This window comes from Coffea arabica, chromosome 2e (assembly GCF_036785885.1).
Source record: "Coffea arabica cultivar ET-39 chromosome 2e, Coffea Arabica ET-39 HiFi, whole genome shotgun sequence".
NCBI lineage: Eukaryota > Viridiplantae > Streptophyta > Magnoliopsida > Gentianales > Rubiaceae > Coffea > Coffea arabica.
This window is the reverse complement of record NC_092313.1, coordinates 19,503,647-19,527,561: the sequence shown is the minus strand read 5'-3', so window position 1 is coordinate 19,527,561 and position 23,915 is coordinate 19,503,647. Positions and strand designations below refer to the sequence as shown.

General features: G+C 36.6%; 3 protein-coding genes, 2 non-coding genes and 1 pseudogene across 8 annotated transcripts; 5 read left to right on the top strand and 1 right to left on the bottom strand.

Annotated features, from left to right (window-relative positions):
- The first annotated feature begins 324 nt into the window (after positions 1-324).
- On the top strand, positions 325-2,243 carry LOC113731662 (7-deoxyloganetin glucosyltransferase-like). The gene is made up of 2 exons (XM_027257041.2): positions 325-950; positions 1,186-2,243. Exons 1-2 carry the CDS (start codon positions 461-463, stop codon positions 2,127-2,129), a joined length of 1,434 nt encoding a protein of 477 aa, XP_027112842.1. The 5' UTR covers positions 325-460; the 3' UTR covers positions 2,130-2,243.
- Positions 2,244-2,713: 470 nt separating this feature from the next.
- On the top strand, positions 2,714-2,798 carry TRNAM-CAU (transfer RNA methionine (anticodon CAU)). The gene is given in 2 exon segments: positions 2,714-2,751; positions 2,763-2,798. It is a non-coding gene; the product is annotated as a tRNA-Met (tRNA).
- Positions 2,799-3,492: 694 nt separating this feature from the next.
- On the bottom strand, positions 3,493-10,327 carry LOC140004208 (chaperone protein dnaJ A7A, chloroplastic-like). Of its 3 annotated transcripts, none has more exons than XM_072079636.1 (8): positions 10,034-10,327; positions 9,316-9,430; positions 7,976-8,117; positions 7,794-7,851; positions 7,047-7,089; positions 4,902-4,950; positions 4,712-4,789; positions 3,493-4,606 (listed from the first exon to the last, which is right to left on the bottom strand). In XM_072079636.1, the coding sequence occupies exons 2-8, from the start codon at positions 9,420-9,422 to the stop codon at positions 3,764-3,766; spliced, it is 1,320 nt and encodes a 439-aa protein (XP_071935737.1). In that variant the 5' UTR covers positions 9,423-9,430; positions 10,034-10,327; the 3' UTR covers positions 3,493-3,763. The 3 variants fall into 3 exon arrangements, with proteins under 3 accessions (XP_071935737.1, XP_071935738.1, XP_071935739.1); XM_072079637.1 differs by having other exon boundaries at positions 3,617-4,606; positions 9,316-9,433; positions 10,034-10,152; XM_072079638.1 differs by lacking the exon at positions 10,034-10,327 and having other exon boundaries at positions 3,617-4,606; positions 7,794-7,903.
- A 1,502-nt stretch (positions 10,328-11,829) lies between these two features.
- Positions 11,830-11,913, top strand: TRNAY-GUA (transfer RNA tyrosine (anticodon GUA)). The gene is given in 2 exon segments: positions 11,830-11,866; positions 11,878-11,913. It is a non-coding gene; the product is annotated as a tRNA-Tyr (tRNA).
- Positions 11,914-16,175: 4,262 nt separating this feature from the next.
- On the top strand, positions 16,176-19,421 carry LOC140036810 (methyl-CpG-binding domain-containing protein 8-like). 2 transcript variants are annotated; one of them, XM_072079634.1, is made up of 2 exons: positions 16,176-17,341; positions 18,358-19,421. In XM_072079634.1, exons 1-2 carry the CDS (start codon positions 16,473-16,475, stop codon positions 18,497-18,499), a joined length of 1,011 nt encoding a protein of 336 aa, XP_071935735.1. In that variant the 5' UTR covers positions 16,176-16,472; the 3' UTR covers positions 18,500-19,421. The 2 variants fall into 2 exon arrangements, with proteins under 2 accessions (XP_071935735.1, XP_071935736.1); XM_072079635.1 differs by lacking the exon at positions 18,358-19,421 and adding an exon at positions 18,123-18,150.
- Positions 19,422-20,404: 983 nt separating this feature from the next.
- Positions 20,405-23,752, top strand: LOC140036141 (potassium transporter 7-like; annotated as a pseudogene).
- Positions 23,753-23,915: the final 163 nt, after the last annotated feature.

Here is a 23,915-nt window from a genome sequence, read left to right as displayed (position 1 = left end):
AATTCCAAAGATGACTAGTCAAATTCCTATGTCAAATAAGTTACACACAGAATCTGCAAATTAAATCCTATTCGTCTTATATTTCTGATTTGCTCCGAAATCTTTGAAGAAAAGTCAGTCAATACAAGTAAACTAGACATTTGGTCCTACAAGTAAGATATTTTGGCCTGGCTTGATTGAAATATTCCCCTCCCTGAATTAATTTTACGAAAAATACAAGGATGGCTGATGGCATCCATTTGACGTTGCCACAATGGTATCCCTTGTGCTGGATCAACATGCATAATCAAGATATGCATCAAAACCTGCTAGTGCTAGGAAGAAGAGAAAAAAAAGACAGGTCAAAATTCGTTTGCAGTTTTACGACTATGTAAGGACACTATTATAAAAATGGCTCTCAATTGTTTCCGCTTCTACTTCCACAGCACAGAGAGACTTCTTGTTCGAGAACATAGCAGCCATGAAGCCTCATGCCTTAGTTATTCCATATCCAGCACAAGGTCACATCCGCCCCATACTAAAATTGGCAAAAATCCTTCACTCTCAGGGGTTTTACATCACCTTTGTCAACACAGAATTTAATCATCGACGCCTTATTCGAGCTCATGGTCCTGATTCAGTCAAGGGACTTGATGATTTCCAATTCAAGACCATTCCTGATGGTCTCTCGCCGTCGGATACAAATGCAACACAGGACATTCCTGCACTATGCAACTCTATTCAGAACACATGTTTAGTTCCCTTCTTGAATCTCGTTAAGAATCTCAATGAATCGTCCGACTCTCCCAGAGTTAGTTGCATAGTTTCTGATGGGGTGATGAGTTTCACTTTGCAAGCTGCTGAAGAGCTGAATATTCCTGAAGTGGTGTTTTTCACTATTAGTGCCTGTGGTTTCATGGGATACCTTCACTACGCTGAACTAGTAGCAAGAGGATATGTTCCGCTGAAAGGTAGATCCGTAGATTAATCCAAATCGTCTCCATGATTTGATTAGAATCTAGCCTTTCATCAGTTAAAGCCTGTTCTGGCATGTTCTTCTTTACATTTGACTTGTGTTTTTATCTTACTGTAGCCCAAAAAATTCTCGTTTTGAAAACCTTGAATTGCTCTGATTTCTTTTCTTAACAGAACTTCTAGCGTACAAGTTTTAAGATCTTCAGCTAAGGTTTTACGTTTCTTGCACAGATGAAAGCTGGCTTACTAACGGCTATCTTGATACAACTATTGATTGGATTCCCGGGATGAAAGGGATCCGATTGAAAGATCTTCCAAATTTCATTAGGACAACCGATCCAGAAGACATCATGCTAAATTACAACATCGTACAAACTAGGGACGCGTCCAGGGCTAGGGCCATCATATTCAATACCTACGACGATTTGGAGAAAGAAGTCCTCGAAGCCATCAATACAAAGTTTGATCGTGTTTATACCATAGGTCCACTCCTAATGATGGAACAGAATGTAAATTTTGGCAAACTTGAGTCAGTAGCATCGAGTTTGTGGGAAGAAGAGGTAGGATGTCTTGATTGGCTTGATCAAAGGGAAATGAAGTCTGTAATATATGTGAACTTTGGAAGCATCACAGTTATGTCGGTTGAACATGTACAAGAGTTTGCATGGGGACTCGCTGATTCTAAACAGAATTTCTTGTGGATCATTAGGCCAGACTTAGTGAGTGGTGAATCTGCAATTTTGCCAGCAGAATTTTTGGAAGAGACCAAAGATAGAGGTATTTTAGCAGGGTGGTGTCCCCAAGAACGAGTATTAGCACACCCGTCTGTTGGAGTTTTCTTGACTCACTGTGGTTGGAATTCGACAATTGAGAGCATTTCTTGTGGAGTTCCAATGATTTGTTGGCCATTTTTTGCCGAACAACAGACAAATTGTCGATACGCATGCTCAACCTGGGAAAATGGGGTAGAGATTGATAGCAATGCTACTAGGGAAAAAGTGGCAGAATCAGTAAAAGAGATGATGGAAGGAGAAAAAGGGAGGAACATGAGGGCGAAAGCCCTGGAATGGAAAGAGAAGGCCCGGCTAGCAACTAAACCTGGTGGCTCTTCTTATCAGAACTTGGAGAAACTGATAAGAAATACTCTTCTGGAGAACGGAACCAATTACCCCTAAAAGTTTCTCACTCCTTCCAAATTCTTCACGGAGTGTTGTGTGATTATCTGATTACACTATCTGTTATACTTTGCGTGTAAAAGTTATTTAAGAAATAAAAGTTTCCTTTGACGAGAGTGTTACCATAAAAGAACTTATGATTTGATCATGTTTTACTACTAATTTGCGTCTCAACGCCAACGGGGTAACACGTAAAAGTCAAAACTCGCATCTAATAAATCAGCATTTCCGTGAAATATTCTGTCAACTTTTGTAGGTTCATACTTGATAGATACAGATGCATTGGGGAATATCGTACAAAGAAATAGAGAGGCTCAAGCAATTTACGGAGGAACTTTTGGACATCATGATCAGCTAGAAGCAGAAACAAGAATCAAATAGGGTGTTGCCTGAAAATTAAAAAACAAATACTTAGATGTTAGTGTCTAATAATGTACTTGCTTTAGGACGAGGCCATCTACAAATACATACAAATATCGAACAAGTTAAGGCAGAAAAAAAAAAACTCGCTAAACAGTTATTAAAAAAAATGCAAAACAGCATCCAACATTTTTAATAATTGAAACATGCTAAACACAGCAACAGGGGTGGTGGCGCAGTTGGCTAGCGCGTAGGTCTCATAGCTTCTGAGTTATCCTGAGGTCGAGAGTTCGAGCCTCTCTCACCCCATAAGCTTTTGCAATATTTATCGCCTCCTATTTAAAGGAATGCCAAGATTTTGCATTGTCTTTTTTTTTTTTTTTTTTATAAATCTTATTCTATTAGGAGGAGAAGTCTTCGGGAAAGGGATGGTGGGAGGAGGGGGACGCCTCCTGCAGCTGATTCTGTGATGTTCCTGTCTGCTGCTACTCTTCCTTGACAGAGATGATGTTGAACAACACTCTAGGAAGAAATTTAAACTCCTCCTAGTAGCCATCAGACCAAAACCAAGTAATTTTGCATTATCTTGAATTAACATAATACGTCGACACGTAAATTTCAATTGTCTAGTCAATGGAATTGAATACGACCTCCTCCGCTTTTGCATGCACATCCCAACAATGCATTAGATTCCCTGAATCACATAGAATTACCTTCTCTTTGCTTGGGCCTGGATGGCAAATTGAGTCTTAATTTGTTACTTCTTTCCCTAGAAATGTTCTCCTCTCTTCCTTTTTTTACCCTGTTTTTTTTTTTTTTTTCTTTTTGGTGTAAAGGTTTTAGTTTTGAAATTACCAAATATCCCATCTCTATTACCAGACACAGAGAGAGAAATGAACGCCTTCCTTTACTTGTACAAACAAAGCCTGCTCAAAATTTTAATATGTTTAAAAATTGAACGAGTAACGTCGTAGTAAATTACTGCACAAAATTACACTGCATGTAAATAATTAGTCCACTTATATTATAAAGGGGTAAAAAGAAACAGAAAATCCCTCTCTCTAACTTTTTTTTCCCCTTTCCTTAATCGTTAGTATAATACACAATACAATTTTAATCCCCAAAAATTTTCCCTAGGACTAAAAGCGGTTGCCTGTTGGCTGAGATAGAAGAAACCATGTCAAAAAATGCCTAAACATCACAACTCAATCGTAGAACTGAGGGATGAAACGTGCTGGCCCTTTTGGCCAGCGGACAAAACCATTCTTCCTCCACTATCTTCTACTGTTGGGGGCTTTGGCCTTGTTTAGATTGGCAAGTTCTTCAATTAGCTTCCTCTCTTCTCCGCTAAGCCGCTTCGGAATCTCAACTTGCACCTTGACAAGCTGATCACCCCTCATGTTGCTTTTGTTTAAGAAAGGCACACCCTTTTTCGCCATTACCAAGGTCGTCCCTGGCTGAGTTCCAGATGGAACCTTAAGATCAACCATTCCATCTACAGTACGGACCTTGAGAGTCGTCCCCAGAATAGCATCAATGTAGGTCACCTTGCAAGTGTAGAGAATATTTGTATCATCGCGCTTCAGTACAGGATCTGGACGAACTTCTATAATAACAAAAAGATCCCCAGGGGGTCCCCCTCTCCTTCCAGCGTTACCTTCTGATCGAACCCGTAACCGGCTACCAGAATCAACCCCAGCAGGGACTTTCAAGCTAATCCGCTTCGACTTCCTCACGCGACCATCACCGCCGCATGTGTTGCATGGCGTGGTGGTCTCTCCAGCACCACCACAAGCAGAGCATGGCATTATTTGCTGGAACACACCAAGTGGGGTCCTTGCAGATGAGATAACCTGTCCTTGGCCCCCGCATGCACTACATTTAGCAGTTCTGGTCCCTGGTTTTGCACCTGACCCATCGCAGGTGCCACAGTTCTCAAGCCGCATTATTTCAATCTCCTTTTCAACCCCAAAGATGGCTTCTTTGAAATCTAAAACTAGATTGTACACCTGGTCTTCGCCTTCAGTGGCCCGGTTCCTAGAGCCTCTGGCACCCATACCCATACCACCGAGGCCATCAAACAAGGACTCGAATAGATCAAAGGGGTTGCTGAAATCCTACCATAGTGAACCAACAAGATGTCAAGATATGAGTAGTCAATACACAGGAGCCTCTCAAAGAAAGAGGATGGTTACTGTTTCCTCAGAGTAAAAGAAACTCACCCCCATGCCCATGGAACCTTTAAGCCCTGCCTCCCCATACCTGTCGTAAATGGAACGTTTCTCATCATCTGACAAAACCTGTCGCACAGAGGTTACTTTTCAACTTGGCAATTGCAAACAAATTTTCCCTTGACTACATTATTGATGGGCTATCAACTCAACCTTAACAGTTACGATGATCATGACATACCTCATAAGCATTGCTGATCTCTTTGAATTTCTGTTCTGCTCCAGGTTCTCTGCAAGCAAGTAATTAGGCTTCATTGAACATTTAAAAAAACGTATAATATACATCCTTAAATAAGTGCACAACTTATATGGAACAGAGTTCAAGGCTCGAAAATTTGGTGGCATAAAGAAAAAGTTCTAAGAACAGAACCAATCTAACGACTCTGGGTCACGTGCTATCAAATACCCATTTCAACGACATTAAGGCTACCAAAGTAAATTCATTTTCTTAAAAAAAAAAAAAAAAACTATAGCAAAACAAAGTTTAGGCCACCTTAAAGAACATTGAGCTATATTTCATATCAAACTGGGTTCAAAGCGTGAAGAAGTTCTCCACCCAGTGAAACTATATCTATAACTTGCCAATGTGATCTAAAGGTTTGGCTGTAACTCACAGTTGAAACCATTTTGCTAGAACACCAAATATCCTGTCTAACTCTGACTTAAAGGAGAGATGTACTTACAAAGTTTATCTGAAAATTAGAAACTGTAGGTTTGTCTAGCTAATGGTAACCATCTTACACATGTGGCAAAGCAGAAAATGGCAATGCTACAAAAAGGAATATAAGAAAAAGAAAGGGCACATAGAATTAGGTATTTAGCTTCAATTGTGTGGAATCATCTACCTAATACGACAGCCAGCTTCAAGCTTTCTGATAGATTATTTTGATAGACCAAATGGAAAGAAATCAAACCCTCAACCCTGATATGAGAAATGCACTGTAGCAAATAGCTGGAACTAAGTACTGCCTCAGTCTTTCATATGTGGCTATGTATCCTCAAATCAGTGTTACATACTAATCGATTTCAAGTTTCAATAACACTCCCCTCCAGAAGACTAAAGAGAATCAGAATAAGGGAAAAAAGAACTAACAATTAAAGAAGAAAAATTTTAGCATGGTCACTTTGGTCACCAAGTCGGTGTAAGCAACTATCAGAACTTCTTATTGGACATCACTGTCAGTCCCTTCTTTCTAAATCTAGGACTTTTGACGTAAATGCCTTGCATTATATGCTGTCAATAGCTGCTCACCACTTATTCATCGACACAAATAAAAATTTGTCAGATCATATCCCTTTAAGAACAACTAACATATGGCTCATCTGCGGTAGGTCAGATGGAGAGAGAATATAACATGTGGTCACTTTGTCATTGAGTTTGCGTGAGCAACTAACCACACCATCTTATTGGACATCATTGCAAGACCATTCTTTCTGAAGTAGGACCTGTGATGCAAATGCCTTGCACTAGATGTTGTCAACAGCTGCTCCCATTTGCTCATTGACACGCATATATTTATCGGATCAAATCCCTCTAAGAATGAGTAAAATATGGCTAGTTTGAGGTAGGTCTGATATGGAGAAAAAATATTATATTGTTGAGTTGGATGCCCACTAGAAGATTCAAATGTTTCAGGTCCTAGTGAATCTTATACCAAAGATGGCTTCCAAAAAGGCTCATTACCAATAAGATTTAAAATATAGCATATGGTTGAGCAAAAAACGGTGAGTCATAATTCATGACCATGAATAGAACGTTCAGAACTAGAAAGTAGCTTTAGAAATTAGTCAAACCAACCTTGACAACTCTTATTTCCCATGCAAACTTAAAACACTTCCCAAGAAATTGGTCAAGAAGGTGGTGTGTCCCATGAGAAAGCAATCTGGACTATATGCTTGAGAAACTTGAATAAAATTCAAGAAATATGCGAGGAAGGTCCAGCTTTCATGAGCAGAAACATTTTCAGCTGTAACTATGAGATACAGCCCAGCTATTCCTTAACAAAGTAACTCCTAGTTATGATTTAAGGACATAAAACTAGAGCAGCCAAAATTGGAGAAGCAGACAGTTCCTTGATAAGATTTAGTGCAAGCACATTCAATTGAATTACATCGTCTACTTATATGTTTTAAATGACCCCTCTCATTATACATGTTCACCTATTAACTTCTTCCAGTTCAAGGTTTATCATACGGTAATCAATTTGTACCATGGAAAGACCAAGCAGATCGTCAAACAAAAAGCATTGATTAATACAGAAGACTAGGGATGCATATTAACAAAAGGACATCAAGCAAATTATTGAAGTTTGAAGGTGAAACTTACTTGTTCACATCCGGATGGTAACTTCTGGCAAGCTTCCTATATGCTGAACATGAAAGTATTAACAATCAACATCATAACAACTCAAAAAGATCAGACTGAAGGTGCACTTTCATGCAGAATGATGATATAAAGTATGTTTATGCTTCAGGCAAAGAACAGATACACCAATACAAACAGAAGGAAGAGAAAACAATAGATAATACAAGTATAAAATTATGGAAAAGCTTTTATAAAATGTACCAACATTTTTCCCACAGCAAAATTCATCAGGTAATTAACAAGTAGCTGAAGATAAAAAAAATGAAATTCAAGGAGACAATGACAACAGTCAAGACTACATAATATCTGAGCTTTCAAATAATAGAAAAACAGTTGTCAATTATCTGCAGGGTATTGCAAAGAAACTATCCCAGAATTAAGCTACAAACATTCTCCCAAAGACTAAATCTTCAGAATACTTTTTGCAATGGTGTCCAAATGTGTAATTAGAAGCTCTTAAGTACGTTAAACAGATACCATAACCATTTTCCTCTACTCTCGATGCAGAAAATAGAAATGTAATTGCTGCACTCCGAATTATGAAATAGTAAGGTTTGCCAGACATGCAATGATATAAGTTCCTAAACCCAGAAAGTTCAGGCAAAAGCTAACAAAGTAAGGTGCTCAGTTCAAGTGACATAAAAAATGCCAACTACTAGAACATTTTAAAGCAGCATGATATGGTGAGAAGAGTGAAGTTATACTAACCACTTTTGATTTCTGATTTGCTGGCATTTTTTGACACACCGAGGACAGAATAATAATCCTGTCCACAAGAGATAATGGTATGTTCATCACATGCCACCCAAAATAAGATACTGAAATCAAGAAACTTAAAATTTGTTACAGGTGAATCAATTAGGACAAGGCAATCAATTTAATTGTCTTACTTGTTGAGCTCTAACTGCAAATCGAGCTCCCCTTTTCTGACGTGAATCCTTGCACGACCCTGAGTTGAAAAGTACATGCAATGGACGTTGAGAAAAAAAGGTTGAACTTGGTGATGCCAATACTTTACTCCGGCTTGCAACACTGCAGCACAGAATTGAAAACATAAAAAGTATGTATAAGATCTGCATGTGCAATATCTGTTTGGTGAGAAGACAGCCAATGTCATACTGTAATTGGCATCCCACAAGTCACCAGCAATATAATATAAGTGCAAAGTTTGCTCTAGCCAGTTAAAAGGACTCATATGCAGACTTTACAAAAAAGTACATTGGTGGTGTGAACATCTGTTCGATTACAGCACTTTCAAAGATACTTTTTGGTTGAGTAACATTCTGTTACTTGGTGACCAAGAATTGGTAGTCAGTACCCCTACGACAGATCCTTCTTAACCAATCTTCGAAGTGAACAAACTACAACTGTCACAATCCACTTGGGTACTAGTATTCCTGTAACCAATGTATGAGCCCTGATATTCATCTGACCCACATGTCCATTCTAGCTCTTTGTACACTGTACACTGACCTGACAATGTATATTCTCCGCAAGATGAGGATAATTCAAAAAGTGGAGTGAACTTAACCAGATTTTGTGCTAGCAAAGAATAGGGTTTGCATGGGGTCGAAACATGTATGATATTAACACTCCCTCTGAAAATTTCCCAGAGGCAGCCATGTTTTTCAGCTATTATCCTATCTTATTTTAAGCACTGTGTAAGTGAGTGAGACTCTAAACATGTTGGAAGATGGTTTTCTTTTGTTAATCAATCAGGGGTTGGAGAGGTAGACACGGACCAAGGCTTGTTATGCAGAGTTCCACCAAGTCAGGTCACAGTCTTTTCATCTTTTCAAGATCCAAAACCTCACATAGATCCCAGCATAAACATTAGATGATTAAGCTAATTTTTCAGATGATAAACAGTTCTGTTGTCAAGAATTCAGACAAATCATTATCGTCAACTTGCAACTAGGAAGTAGAATCAGATTAGCAATGATATAGAGTTTTATATCTTCCTATTAAAGTTGTAAAGTTGTACAATTAAAAAACAAGGAACAACCATTATATGTTTCAAGATTGTGGCTAAAAGAATTATATCTTGATATTCGTACAAAAAGAAAGTAAATATATGATCAGAAGATTGATTGAAAGTGCATTATATAGTTCCAGGAATTCAAGTGTGGCGTAGGTTTCTGGAGTTATAGGTGCACTTAAAAGAAAAATGGACTAGCCCCTCCAACTTAGATTGCTAGCACATTGCACAAAACACAGAAAAATGGCTCACCAATCTGGAGGCAAAGATAATTTGTTTGTAACAGTGAATCGAGCAACTATTTGAGGCTGAACTCCACACCGAGCCATCCATGTACTTCCACAAGGTACGATAGCCATTTATTCTCCTGCTACCAAGGCCAAAAACAATCGTCAACATAAGCATTTACAATGCGGTGCAAGATTTTTAAAAAAAAAAAAAAAAAAACCGCAAGACAGCACAAGAAATTACTGTCCATCAAAACCTTTTCGAAGCACAACACAACTGCAAGACAACATAAGAAACTACTCTTCAGTAAAGCCTTATTGAATACCCACTATGACAAAGGCAATTGGACACTCCGGCTACAAAAGGAGGTAGGTAATCTACATTAGCTCAAGAAAAATCCTAATTTGAAATCCAAAAATGGCATTTTCGAGTGGATAAAGGGTGGGGAGGGGGGAGTCTTTCAATATAACATTCATATCGTACTGTATTGTGTTTTTCTTTCCTCTTGCTCCTTTTTTTTTTTGGCATCCTGCTAACACAGAAACAGCAATAGAGACCATAAATGTATCAGTCAAACTCCTAAACCTAGGGTTTTGCACCCAGTAATGATAAAAAATAAGCACAAAGGCATAAATTCCATAGAAACTAAGCAAATATACACATACAATTGAACAAACGAAAGAGAAGAAGGGATTTATTGAGGAACCGAAATGAGTAAAAACAGTTAAGATTGCGTGCAAACCTGAACTCTATTAGCGACTATTGAGTAGGGAATGATTTGCAGGATAGAGGAAGGGAGTTTGTTTTGGAGGGCGAGTGTTTTTTGTGGGGGGAGGGGGGCGGGGGGTTGGAGCGGTGGAGCTCCGGAGCAGAGAAGAAGTTTTTGGGAGGGCGGGCGCTTGGTGTCCGGCTCCAAAAGATGATGAGGCTCTCTCCAATAAGGTTATTGGAGAAAGAAAGCGAACAAAAAGGAAAACACCCAAAAAAAAAAGGGAGGGCTTTCCAGAACGCTGATAAAAAAACTCCTTCTTGTGGCCTGCCCACCGCCCAGTGTGCCCCTTCTGTGTTTTCAAACCATACACCTCAAGAAGAGAAAAATGTGTTAGTTGTAGTGCTCCATGGTCAGCACCAATCTAGTTTTAATGCTTAAAGTTTGGGCAAAATTAATTGTGGTCATCAATATTTGACATATGTGCAGTTTTGTTCTCGAAATTTTGGACGGAATTTAGTCACGTTAAGTCATGTGAACATTAAATTAAATTCTGAATTAAAAAAGCAAAATAGTAACTAATTTTGAACAACAAAATCCGTGATAACTACTTAACTAGTAAAAAGAAGAAAATTTGTTAAACTAAAAAAATTAAAACTAGTCAGAGTACTTGGTCCATTGGTCCAAAATCCATGTTCACTCTTCATCTCCACCGCCCCTAGCAAAAATAATACTAATAATTAATTTTTTTGGTATTGATTAACAAATTATTGGTTAATTAGCTACCGACATACCATTATGTAAGTTATTCATATTGTTTAAGATTACTTTGCATTTTTATTTCTTTTTAAAATGTTTAATTCAACAAACAAGTGATTGCATGTGACTAATTCCATAAATATTTGAAGAAAAAAAAAAATCTGTCAATTGTCTTAAATCTGCTTCAAATTGGTAACACAGGGGATCAAATTTGTTTTCGTGGAAGATTTAAAGACTAAAATTGCATCAAATACCAACCATTAGGGATTAGATTTGTTTTTGCTAAAATTTTAGGGACCAAAATTGCATAACTACCAAACATTGAGGATCAAAACTGCATTTCCCGTATTAATAATGTGTCGAAAATAATGATGGATTATGCTAAAAGGCTTCCGCATGAACTTAATGTCCAATAACGTATTATCGTGAACATTATTCCTTGGCAAATAATTTTTTACTTACATCATAAATATATGAATTAATATTCTATATACTAACAGTGTATATACTTTCACCACCAAATGCAAGACACATAATCTGAATTTGAATTTCAAATCCAAATTTTATATATATATATATCATACATTCAACCGTGATAGTATATACACCATCAGTGCATATAAGATTTATTCTAAATATATTTTCAAACATCTTTTTTAAATATTTTTAATCAATTTTTATTTCACATACAACGAGTCGCAAAAAAATGCTATAGTATTATTTCAAATAATTTCCTATCAAAACACACTATCACTATGATAGTATATAAATTCCGCATGTTAAATTAAACCGTAGTTATCTCATGCAAACCTTTTGTTTTTTTAACGTAAGTTATCTCATGCAAACTTATTTAGACATAGTGATTGTCTTCTCACATGATTAAGTGATAGACATAATAGTTAACTTGTAGTAATTAGGCAGCAGATAGGTTCAACTTGTACGCGTATCCCCGGGTTCAAGGACATTAAAATCCCAATGTTTCATTATTATATAGCTTCAATTAGTTTTTATTACTCAACCAAACTATAAATGTAGTTATTAATGGTTGTAACAGAGACTATCGCGTCAAGCCGACCTTAGCTCAGTTGGCAGAGCGGAGGACTGTAGTGTTGACTGTCATCCTTAGGTCGCTGGTTCGAATCCGGCAGGTCGGATACTTTTTTCATTATTTTCCCCTGCTCACTTTCCTTTCGATTCCTTTCATTGGTGGTATTTCCGTGGGTGCATGACGAAAATAACCTTTACCTTCTGTATCCTTTTCACTTTCCTCCCAATGGACATATACTCCCAAATGCATAATTGCTAAATAGTTTATATTTACTTCCATTTTTATCTAGATTTTTTATATGAACACCAACCAATTGGTTGGGATGCTTGAGGAAAAATTGGAAATAAAAAGGAAGGTAGGAAGGATAAATTAAGATCAGTTACATGCTTTTCTTCAGGGTAAAAATAAACTATTTGATTAGGAAAAAAAAAAAAAAAAACCTTACTGTTGTTGTAAAAAATTCCCCTGCACTTCTTTCCTAAGCTCCCAAAACAAATTGCATCTTTTCTCCTCTACCCCTTGTAGCTTTAAAGTCTCTTTCTCTTTTTTTTCTCACCTCAACTCGCAAGCAATATTGGGTAGCAAAGCAACCTATTCGTCAAAATCTATATACATATGTATTACAAGGGAGGTTTTAGTTGATGCCTTCTGAATGGCTTCCAAATCTCCCATACTTTTTTTTTCTAGATTTTTATTTATTTTAATGCATAAATTCAATTGAAAAGTTTGAAATAGTGATTTACAACTAATCTTATGACAATTCAAATTTAAAATTTTAAAAATTTCCACTTCAAATGAAGCCTCAATAAATAGTTTATTGTTTATTTTTAGACTTTAATCCCTTTTTCCTTCCATGATTAAAGAAAATAAATTTGGATAATTTGATTAGTCCTATAGTAAAATTATTCAACCCATTACAACTTTATCACTTTAGCCTGTTTTACTCCTTGATTAATAAAGATTGATTTGTCAAATCAGAGGAATAATATGATTAGTCCCATTTTTTAATCATTTATATAATAATATTTTTAGCACACTCCTTTCAAGTATACATATAAATTTGTCAAACATTCAGATGACATATACAATTAACTTATTGCAACTAAATCAATTTTTTTAGCCTTAAACTTATCCTATTAGACGTTTATTCCAACCAATGAAATAAACACTTTGACATACAATGTCATTTAGATAATTTTTGACATGTGCAAAACTCCATCTGAATAATTTTTCATATAACATGTATATCAAAAAGTCCACATAAAAAAAAATTTTATATGAATTTTAAATTAATAAAAGGGGCATTTAGATGGTTGTTTTTTGGAGTGTTTATCAAAAATTTTAAACAAATATTTGTTTTAGCCAATTATCTTGGCTAGTTGTCACAAAAAATAGTAGTATTTCACCAAAGTTATACCCAATTACTTTTTCTTGCTGATTATAATTATAAATTTTTATTTGGAAAAAAAATTTGAAAAGTGAAGTAACAAATCCTAAATAATAAAAGGAGTAGAAGAATAGGAGTACAAGGTTGGGAAGAGCAAAAGTGAGGTAACAAATCATAAATGGTAAAATGAGTATAAAGATAAGAGTATGGGGTTGGGGAGGTTAAAGTTAAGAGAATTGTAGTTGTGGGTTGAGATGAAAGTATCAAAATGGGTGATTTATGTGAGTTAAATGTATATAGTTTTATATGATTTTGGTTATGTTACACATTTACGAACCACTACAAAATTTTATTTATTTTTTCGCCCATATTATTTGAGCAACAAAATAAGATATCATTGTAATCAACAAAAATAAAAACACATTATAATAATAAATAAATTTTCACCTAAAAATAAAAAATTACATAGAAGAACCAATAGTGGTGAGTTTCAAATTTTACACTCTACAAAAATCTCAAAATAATTTAAGCGTGAATGCAAGAAATAAATTAAAAAGGAAAGAAGGGAGTAGGATAAAAATTAATAAAAATTAAATAATAGGAAAAGAAAGTTAAATATACCTTTGCAAAAAGTAGAGTTAAATACACCTTTGCAAAAAGTAGAATACAATTATTTTATTTGTAGTGATTTAAATTTACTTACTAATGAATTTGATTTTACATCTAATTTAATTAGCACTAAATAAGTTGTCCCAATCTATCCATTTAAAAGCTAATAATTAATGGGTTCAATTAGGTTACCCATTTGAAACTAATAAAATTGCATACCTGTACTCATTTGTTGAAGAATGAGTTGAAAAATTGGTCACTTTTTATAATTATAAATGGATGGAAAAAGTAGTAGAATGAGAGGTAAATAAGTTGCAAAATTAGGTAAGAGATTGTGCAATTTGATAGAATCAAGGTAGGGTAAAGGGAAGGTAGAGTTTTTTTTTTTTTTTTTTATGTGACGATACCAGCTAACGTAGCCTACTTCTACTTCTACTCATACTCTAACCTACACTACGGGGGAGAGGCTCAACGGGATTTAGAGAAATCAACAGATACTGAACTATCATCGGTCCAGACGAGTATGGATTTAGAAGAAGTCACAATAGTGGCATATTGATGGACCACTATCAGATCAGACAAGTGCATTACGCACTTGTATAGATTTAAAAGAAGCCACATATAGTGGTACATTGATAAGAGACAATGTTCGAACTCTTTACCTCCTACCCCCATCAAAATTTAAAATTTTTAGTGGTGGCCAACAGTCTAAAAAGTCGTTGGTTTGAAGATAAAGTATGTGAGAGGAAGAAAATTGAAGAGATGTGGAAAGTTGGATTAGGAAGGCAAGAAAGAAAGTAACGAGGAGTAGAAGAATGTTGAGGGGAAATAGCACAAGAGGAGAGAACATGGAAATAAGGAGTAACAATGTTATACTTGGTGTATTTTTAGTATTTTTTAGGTATTTTTATGATCTTTGCTCATATTTTTTAATTTAGTTTAAGGTTTTAGATAAGTTATATAAATACAATATAAATTAGATACTAAAATAGCACTCTTTTAAAATTTTTAACCACATTTTCATGTAATTAATGTAAATAATTCATTTACTATTATTATTATTCTATTAAACATAAATCCGTGCACGGGTTACAGTTAGGGGTGGCAATTCGAGTCCAATCAGGTTGGCGGGTCGGGTCTTGCAAAAAAATCTGTTGACCCGAACCCGACCCGTGACGGGCTAGTATATCTGACACGAACCCGAAAATTTTGGGTTGGCGGGTCGGTGGGTCGACCCGAAATGACCCGAAAATTAATTTTAATTTATTAATTCATCACTGTAAATTCTAATAAAATCAATTTCTCACAAAATTAATTACATCATCAAGTAATAAAAATTTAAATAAATAATTTCAAATCAAATCTAAAATAAATTAAACACAGTAAAAGTGTTTTATTCCAAACCAAATATAAAATAAATTAAAACTAATTATATTATTTGTCCAAATATAATAATTTTAACTTCATACAAGGTAAATAAATTCATTTAGGATTAAGTAATTAATGCCTTTGAAAAAAAAGAATGATTTAGTTTAGTTAGATAAAATAATTTTTATGTTTATTAAATTATTTTTAATTTGTAAACGGGTCATATCGGGTCATATCAGGTCACCACGGGTTGACCCGAAATTGACCTGTTTTCTTTTCGGGTTCATCGGGTTCGACCCGAACCCCAAAAACTTCAACCCAAATCCATTAATTTCGTGTCAGGTTCGTGTCGTGTTTTTGGATCGTGTCAGAAATTGCCACCCCTAGTTACAGTACTAGTTTTGAAGTAATAAAGGAGAATGTAAGCTCAAATGGCACAGCGCGGCTGGAAATTAAAGATTAATTGTTTTCACAAATTATGAAACAACTTGTTCTTTGCATGTAAGACGCCTTGTACTCCAAAATTTATCGAAAGACCCATTTTGAGAACTCATGATCCCTGTATCTTGCAGTTGTCATTAAACATTTACAACTTTCTTGAAACTCACAAAGAGTCACTCTTAGAATTTTTTTTTTTATTCCCGCTCACTTGACATGTCACAATTGATAAGGTATTGCTTGCTTATATAATTGCGGATGGTACAGAACCTGGTTGAGGGTTTTACTATTTTTAACATAAATTATATATTAAAAAAATTTATTTAATTATATCATTAACATATTTTTTAATTATTTTTTATTTTATATATATCACATTAAATAAATATTATAATATTTATTTTCAAATTTTATCTCAAATAATCTACCATCCAATCACAAAACTTCTGTGATATGGTCGTGCATGAAATAAAAAAAGATTTTTTTGATAATAAATAAAAAATAATTAAAAAATATGTTTATAATTGGAGAAAAAAAATTCAAATACTACTAATAACTAAGAAACTATATGCCCACTGCGGGGGCAGTAGCATTGCAGTAGAATCCACCTGTCAGTGCTGCAGACATCTTTAACGCCTCAGTCCTCGGTCCATTTGGTCACCACCACCACCATCACCACCACCACCGCCACCTTCCCCCACTTTCTTTCTCCTTATTTCTCACTCACTCTTTCCCCATCTCGCCGTCCTTCATTTCCCCTCTCTCTTTTTCATACAACCACAAGACCTTCCTGGCACGGCACAAAAACACGTACTACTACTACTCTTTTATTGGTTACCGCTGTTGAGAGTGTTGCTTTGAAAATGGCCACGGCGGTCACCACTCCTCCACCGCCCTCCTCCTCTTCTTCTTCATGTGGGCCCAAGTTAGAATCTTTGGCAAATATAGACATAACTAAGTTATCTCAGTCAGAGCTTTACACCCTCTCCAAATGCTCCAATTCCGCCTTCGACCTTCACCGCTCTGACGACGTCGTCGTCCCCAACATCGATCGTTCCCTCTTTAACGAGTCCTCTGGTAGCCGCCGTCAAACCTATTCCCGCCTCCGCCAAAGCCACCATCATCACCACCACCTCCACCCACGTACCCGCCTCCCGGGGTTACTTCCCGGGCCTAAACATTCCCCTTCTGCTGACCCCGAAAACCACGCCATTCTCCACTATTTAAAACACTATCTTAACCACAATTCAGCTACCAATTGCCCGCCTCCACCACCGCCACCGCCTCTGCCACCTCGACCACCTCCCCCGCCTCCACAGCCGGTGGGGTTGGGATTGCAAGAAAAAATGGCAATTGCGGTGAATGTTGTGGAGAAGAAGAGGAAGAGGGGCGGAAAGGTCAGGTGGAATCCGGGGTTGTTGGAAAATGGGGTGGGGATGGAGCTGGAGAGAGTGAACAAAAATGGGCTGGAGGTCGACTTTGCGGCGTTGGAGAGTAATGGGGATGAGTTTTATAGTGCTGAATTGGGGAGAAGGACAATGGGGTTGGAGACAGAGGAAGGGGTTTTAGAGTTTTTGAGGGGTTTAGAGGGACAATGGTGTAGTAGAAGGAAGAAGAGGAAGTATGTTGATGCTGGTGATTTTGGCGATGCATTGCCCATTGGCTGGAAGCTCTTGCTTGGCCTTAGAAGGCGAGATGGCCGTGTGTGGGTGTATTGTCGCAGGATCATAAGGTTGTTATCCCACATTTTCATTTCTTTGTGGATATCATTCATAGTTGTTGTACGCGATAAATGTTTGTGGATGCTTTTTTCAAACTATGCTTTTTTGTGGATATCAGTCCAACTAGCAATGTTTGTTAAATGATATCCACAACATTTGCATTTTAGTTAAATGTTTGTTTTCCTCTGTGATACCTTCATAATATATCACCGTTGTGCTGTGATATGATGATTTTTTATTTTTTTAGTGCTTGAACTCATGCTGTCTCAAGTACTCTGTAAGCAGTAATCCATATTCTTGAAAGCATGTGCTGCTTCGTAGAACCTTGTGGAAATATTTTTGTTGAGATTATGTGAGACATTGTTCAAGGTTTACTTTGTGGTTCATGATTATTACAACTCAAAACATGACAATCAGTATTCACGTTTGTTATATAAGAGTTTTTTTTGACAATTGTGTTGACCAAACATTCAGTTGTAAGAACTTGTGGTTTTGTTTGTACATGTATTTGGAGATGCTCCTTCAGAGATGACCCATCATGCGTCCCTTTCTATCTTATTGTGTGATTTTAATTTGAATCATCATATCACGACTTTTAAAGCATCAAAATATTGCGTTCTGAGTGGATAAGGTCTTCTCGCTTTACTTTTCTCCTATGAAACATTTCTTAGAAAGTCAGTTTGGTTAAAGTATACTAGATCTTCAAGCTGTGGTCTTTTTGGTTTTATTATGGATGAATTGTCTTTTGATGATTATTGTTGAGTAACTTTTAAAATATTGGCATTCTTACAGAGACAGTCCGTAGAGGATCCATAGGTTGTTTTGTCATTAAACCAGCAGGAATATCAACTCTTGTCGGATGCAAGAAACATGCATCTAAAGTGAGGATACATAGGGCACTCTTTGCCTATTAAGTTGATGTTCTACGAATCATGAGTTTAAAGCATTTCCTGCACTATCAGGTCTAGGTGTTTAACACATAATAATATGTTTCATTTCTATGGGTTTTATTGCACATGCAGCACAGATCTAAACCTGCTCCTGTGCCAAAAATTGTAGACCTATGGTGTGCATCTCAATGCCGTCTTTTGAAGCCAATTAATTTGACAATTCTGCAGCTGTATTGTTTGTTTTGCATTACCATTATGACCTGCCTGATGCTACTTTAATACTAGCAGCAGGAGGAGTGGATCATTAAGGTAAAACCATCTCATCATGGTCAGCATGGCAGAGTTGACGAGAATGGCATGTTGATGACAGTCTGAAATTAGGTTATCTAAAAACTGTCTTTTAAGTTTTTCAAGACTCAGAGAATCGTCAGGGTCGTTTTAGTCCATCTTATTTGGTTTGTCCGTTTTAATTAGTAGCCTTAAACTTATTGAGTTTTTGGTAACTTGTACTTGTTTGTCCTCTATGAATATTGGTTTTTAACTGATTCTTGGCGATAATATGATATGTAATTGAGACGGAAGATATGCAAAATCTCTGTTTCGCGTATGGAGGTACAAACTTTTCATTTCACTGTTGAAATGTTTGATCTAACTTTGCACAGTTTTGGAAGCTCTCGATATTTCTAACTAATTCATATTGTGTTAGGATAACTGTGTACATAATGCGCATATTCTGATGATTTAGTGATTTAATTACGATTGAAGCCAAACATCTTCTATGATCCGCTTGGATGTCTAGGCGTCCCCAAGGACAATTGTTGCTCTTAGGTGTTAATACTTTTTCCTTGCATTGTAATTACCGGGTTGCGATCCTTCAGATTCTGAAGCTCAAATTTCATATTTATCATTGATTTTCTTGCAAAGTGAGCTAAAAGGTAAGTAATTATAATGTCATACAACTTGTGTATATCAATTACTTTCTTCCTATAGCAAACCTAATCTATCATGTTTGGTATCATTACATATTAGAATTGGGTTTTGATTGGTCTTCTATGCTTCTAGAACCTTTTCACTTTTCCCCTTTTTTTAATTCTAGCTGGTAACCGCTTTTTTGCACGTAATATGATAAAGTACTTGTGTAGAGTGCACGTTGTGAAATTGTACAATCTGTGATTAAATGTAGCTTTTTTTCCTTAAAATGGACATTTTGGCACCAGCTTTCTTTAGATAATGAAGAAAATTCCTTGAGGAAACATGCCAATCTCTAGAGCAACAGAATATTAATGATAGTTCAGGTTCAGGACCTTTTTGAATGTTACAAATGCAACTTAACATTTGATGAAAAGAATTTGTACCTGCAGCATCTTATGTCATTTCACCAGCGGACTACAAGGAGGTATAAGTTTGGGGATGCTGTAGCAGATGGGGTGATAATCAAAGATGGAAAATTTGAGTGCCAATTCTGCCACAAGGTCTTCCTAGAAAGGCGTAGTTATAATGGTCATGTCGGGGTTCATGTCAGGAACCATGTCAAAGGTTCAGAACTGCCCACTCCAGATTCTGTCCAGAAGAGTGTTGATTCTCCTTCATGGGAGGGCCTGTGCCGGAGGACATCTAAAAATGCTCTAATTGAAATAGCTCATAATTTTACATCCGCTGCTTCTAGTGCTGGACCTAGTTCTGCTGCTGTTGAAATTTCCCACCCTAGTGTAATTAACTTGAATGAAATAGACCTGATCTCCACTATACGCACATACCAACTGATGCCACCCACAAGATCACTTGTATGTCTTATGCATCGTGTTCAGTTGGAGTTATATGGATGACAAACATCAAATCAGTAGATCCCACATATGATGGAGTCAAATTCTATGCTAAAGGCATTTTAATATGCTATTGTCATGGGCAAACTTCGAAAACGAAACCCACCACTTTAAAATTCTTAAAGTGTACATACTAAGTTGGAATCACTAAATGCATCAAGAAAGCTGGACAGGATGGAAGGAGTAGTAGAATAGTGAAGGTTCTTTTATTCTTAAATTTGGTTCTTGTCCTATATGTTTTATAACTATTAACTTCCATCTGATCATTCCTTGTTTTGTCCCCAAATTCATTTTCAGTAATGCATAAACAAATAAGGTTTGCTCTATGCGAGTTTCTGTTGAGAATTGTACTTCAATTTGAAATAATGGATCCCCTATTATAAATCATTTTAGCACACCATATTCTGCAGAGACCTCACCCCCTGCTCAAGAGGAGAAAACTGAAGAAACAGAAGTAGAAACTCTTAATTTTTTCTGTAAATTGCTATGCCAAATGGTTTTTAGCCTGGCTTTTATCTTATCTATTGCTGATTCTACTTTTCAGGCATTGCTGAGCTAGGAGTGATGATGATGACTACAATTCTAGTTACCCTTGTTATGCTTCTGATTTGGCAGATAAACATCATCATTGTGCTGAGCTTTGCTTGTATCTTTTTGGGATTGGAATTGACATTTTTTTCATCAGTTTTATGGAGTGTGGGTGACGGAAGTTGGATCATATTATTGTTTGCAATTGTCATCTTCTTAATAATGTACATCTGGAATTATGGGAGCAAACTGAAGTATGAAACTGAGGTCAAGCAGAAGATGTCAATGGATTTGTTGCGGCAACTGGGTCCTAACCTTGGAACTGTCCGGGCTCCTGGTATTGGTTTGCTTTACAATGAGCTGGCAAAGGGCATACCAGCAATATTTGGACATTTCCTCACCACACTTCCTGCTGTGCATTCCATGATCATCTTTGTGTGCATAAAGTATGTTCCGGTTCCTGTAGTTCCCCAAAGTGAAAGATTTCTGTTCCGTCGAGTCTGCCCTAAAAGCTTCCACATATTCCGCTGTGTTGCCCGGTCAGTATTTCATATTTTATCATATTGCAAAGCTAGTTGCTTGCCTCATTTTTTGTTCAGTTCTAAGGTTAGGTTTAGATTCATTGACTCGTTTTTCTTTTGTATGGATAGAGGCCCATGCACAGCTCGTATACTCAATGTCTTCTCTTCTGCCATGTGGTTCTTCAGAGCCACATTTATTCCTTTGATTGTTCAGAGGAAATTCCTTTCTCCTTGATCTTGTTTAACTTGCATTGTCCAACAACACATCTGTGATGCTACAGGTTATAAAAGTAATAAGCATTAGTGTATGGAACACTTACATATTATAATAGAGCTTGAGTGTGCTAATTATGCGCCATTTTTGGTCCTGGCCAGTTAAACCAATTTCATTATGGGCTCTAATTTGTATTGAAAACGTTCTAATGAATATGGCCTGGAAGTTGAATATGACGTTGATTCCTGAGTTCTAGGATCCTTGTCCAACTTGAAATATACCAATGACAAGTTCAAACACTACTATGTCCATTTTATTAAAGGATTGGGTACAATGTGCTTTGAATCCATAGTATTGTGTGAGTTTGATTGATGATTTAGGTCTTCAATTTAACAAAGTTTGAATCTATTATAAATGTCATGTTTGTATTTTGAGATATTCGCTCATCTTCATTTATAAAATGTGCTCTAAACTTACAATAGCATCATATAAAATATTTGAGATAGATTTTGCGTGAAATCTTTCTCCAAATTTAAATTTCAAAAAAAATAAAATTAACTATCACATTTAGGGATGAATTTCAAATATAAATGGGGTTTAAGATCAGATAGCTGTTTTTTTTCCCTAGGGTAATACTTGGTCCTACATACATGTCTCTCACTCCTGTTGCTGTCCTTTTTGAGGTGAAAGGAGTAGTAATAGTGGATTATTTTGGATGTTGGGACGTTGGTGATATGTTTAGGAATTTTACTCTCTCGCTTTTTTAGTTTTGTTCTCTTTCTTTTGGGGAAAACATTTTTCAATGCTTTCTTCAAAATGAGTCTCTCTGCAAAAGATTACATAGATGGCAAGTAATTACTGTTTGTATGCAAAATCTAGTTATTCTATGTTGCACTTCTATTTTCCTTCTCTTTTTTTCTTGGGACATGATTGGAGGTTTCTTAGGGTGTTTTGTGGGACCAGAAATCTGTATATTGCTAATAAACTGGAACCTTCCAGATTTCTTGATGGTCCTGTGGTTTATCTATTGAAGTTTTCTGGGTTTTGTACCTTGACTTCATTAGACTTCCCATTGCTCCGCGTCCATTGAAAGAAGAAAATTTAGTCCCTTTACCCTACCATCCAACCTCGGCAGTTTACAATGTTTGATCAATAGCCAGCATAGGGATAGGTTACTCTTGTTATGGAAAACCAGTCATTAGTGTCATATGCGTATAAAGTCACGTTTGATCAATAGCCAGCATAGGCATAGGTTACTCTTGTTATGGAAAACCAGTCATTAGTGTCATATGCATATAAAGTCATTAGTGTCAATAGCCAACATTAGTGTCACTAGTGTCTTGAAATATCTGCAATGTGTGTGTTTCCTCATGTATTTGCACAAAAATTCTTTTGTTTCCTTTTTCCCCTTCCTTCCTCATCTCTCTATTGTGTTATGAACAGATATGGCTACAAAGATGTTCGGAAAGAAAATCACCAGACATTTGAGCAGCTGCTAATTGAAAGTATTGAAAAATTTATTCGTCGGGAAGCTCAGGAACGGTCGTTAGAGAGTGATGGCGATGATGGTGATTCAGATTCTGAAGAAGAGCACTCTTTCTCAAGGGTTCTTATAGCTCCAAATGGAAGTGTCTATTCACTTGGTGTTCCTCTCTTGACTGAGTTCAGGGATGCAAGCAAGTCTAGTGCGCAAGCAAGCACGTCAGAAGAGGTCAAGCCTGAGTCTTCTTCTAGTCCAACTTTGTCTGACGCTGAACAGAGTCTTGAGAAGGAGCTGTCATTCATACGCAAAGCCAAAGAATCTGGGGTTGTTTATCTTCTTGGTCATGGAGATATTAGGGCAAGGAAAGATTCCTGGTTCATAAAGAAGCTGGTCATAAATTACTTTTATGCTTTCTTGAGAAAAAACTGCAGGAGGGGGATTGCAAACTTGAGCGTGCCACATTCACATTTGATACAGGTTGGCATGACTTACATGGTGTGAAGTTTCTTGATACGGGCTGCACTCTGAAAAAAATCTTACCTAGATCAATATGGCACCAATACTTTGGCCAGGCCGGTTGATTTGTTAGAAGTTCGGTGAGGGATGGTGCATTTATCATTTGAGGGAGCTTGATCCTTAAACGTGAAGAATTTTGCATGCTGTCTGCTGGGTTGGGGCTGAACTTCTGCATCAGATAATTTTGGTGTTCTGATACAGTTACCGCGAAATTTTGCAATTAATTTTATGACTTGAACTCCCATTCCCGTTGTAGTCTCCATACCTTCAGGAGTCACACAGATTGAACATACCGTAGCTGTCACTGGAGCTATGTGAATTTGATGATATTTCACTAATGTGGAAAAGCTGCTCGCTTATTGTGTAACATTGGGATTGCTTAATGTACATCATATGAATCTTCGACACATGCATATTTAGTTGTGCTAATGAAAATATTGCTACTGATATTGATTGCCCGATTTCACCTGATTCCTGGGTGATTGGCTTTGTTGCCTGCATAAACTTTAAATTTCCCCACTTCTTGTTTGTCTCGAACTCTCTGATTTTGTATTACTATTTATGCGCATAGGCATCCATTGACGTAAGCGCTGAAAACCACCAGTGAAAC

Bases quoted from the DNA above. Each gene is read 5' to 3' on its own strand.
- LOC140036810 (XM_072079634.1), top strand. From the start codon at position 16,473: ATGGCCACGGCGGTCACCACTCCTCCACCGCCCTCCTCCTCTTCTTCT. The intron at 17,342-18,357 runs GTTGTTATCCCA...CATGCAGCACAG, and splicing joins TATTGTCGCAGGATCATAAG to ATCTAAACCTGCTCCTGTGC.
- LOC140004208 (XM_072079636.1), bottom strand. From the start codon at position 9,422: ATGGCTATCGTACCTTGTGGAAGTACATGGATGGCTCGGTGTGGAGTT. The intron at 7,090-7,793 runs GTTAGTATAACT...TTTCATGTTCAG, and splicing joins CAAATCAGAAATCAAAAGTG to CATATAGGAAGCTTGCCAGA. The intron at 4,951-7,046 runs GTAAGTTTCACC...ACTTGCTTGCAG, and splicing joins TACCATCCGGATGTGAACAA to AGAACCTGGAGCAGAACAGA.
- LOC113731662 (XM_027257041.2), top strand. From the start codon at position 461: ATGAAGCCTCATGCCTTAGTTATTCCATATCCAGCACAAGGTCACATC. The intron at 951-1,185 runs GTAGATCCGTAG...TTTCTTGCACAG, and splicing joins AGGATATGTTCCGCTGAAAG to ATGAAAGCTGGCTTACTAAC.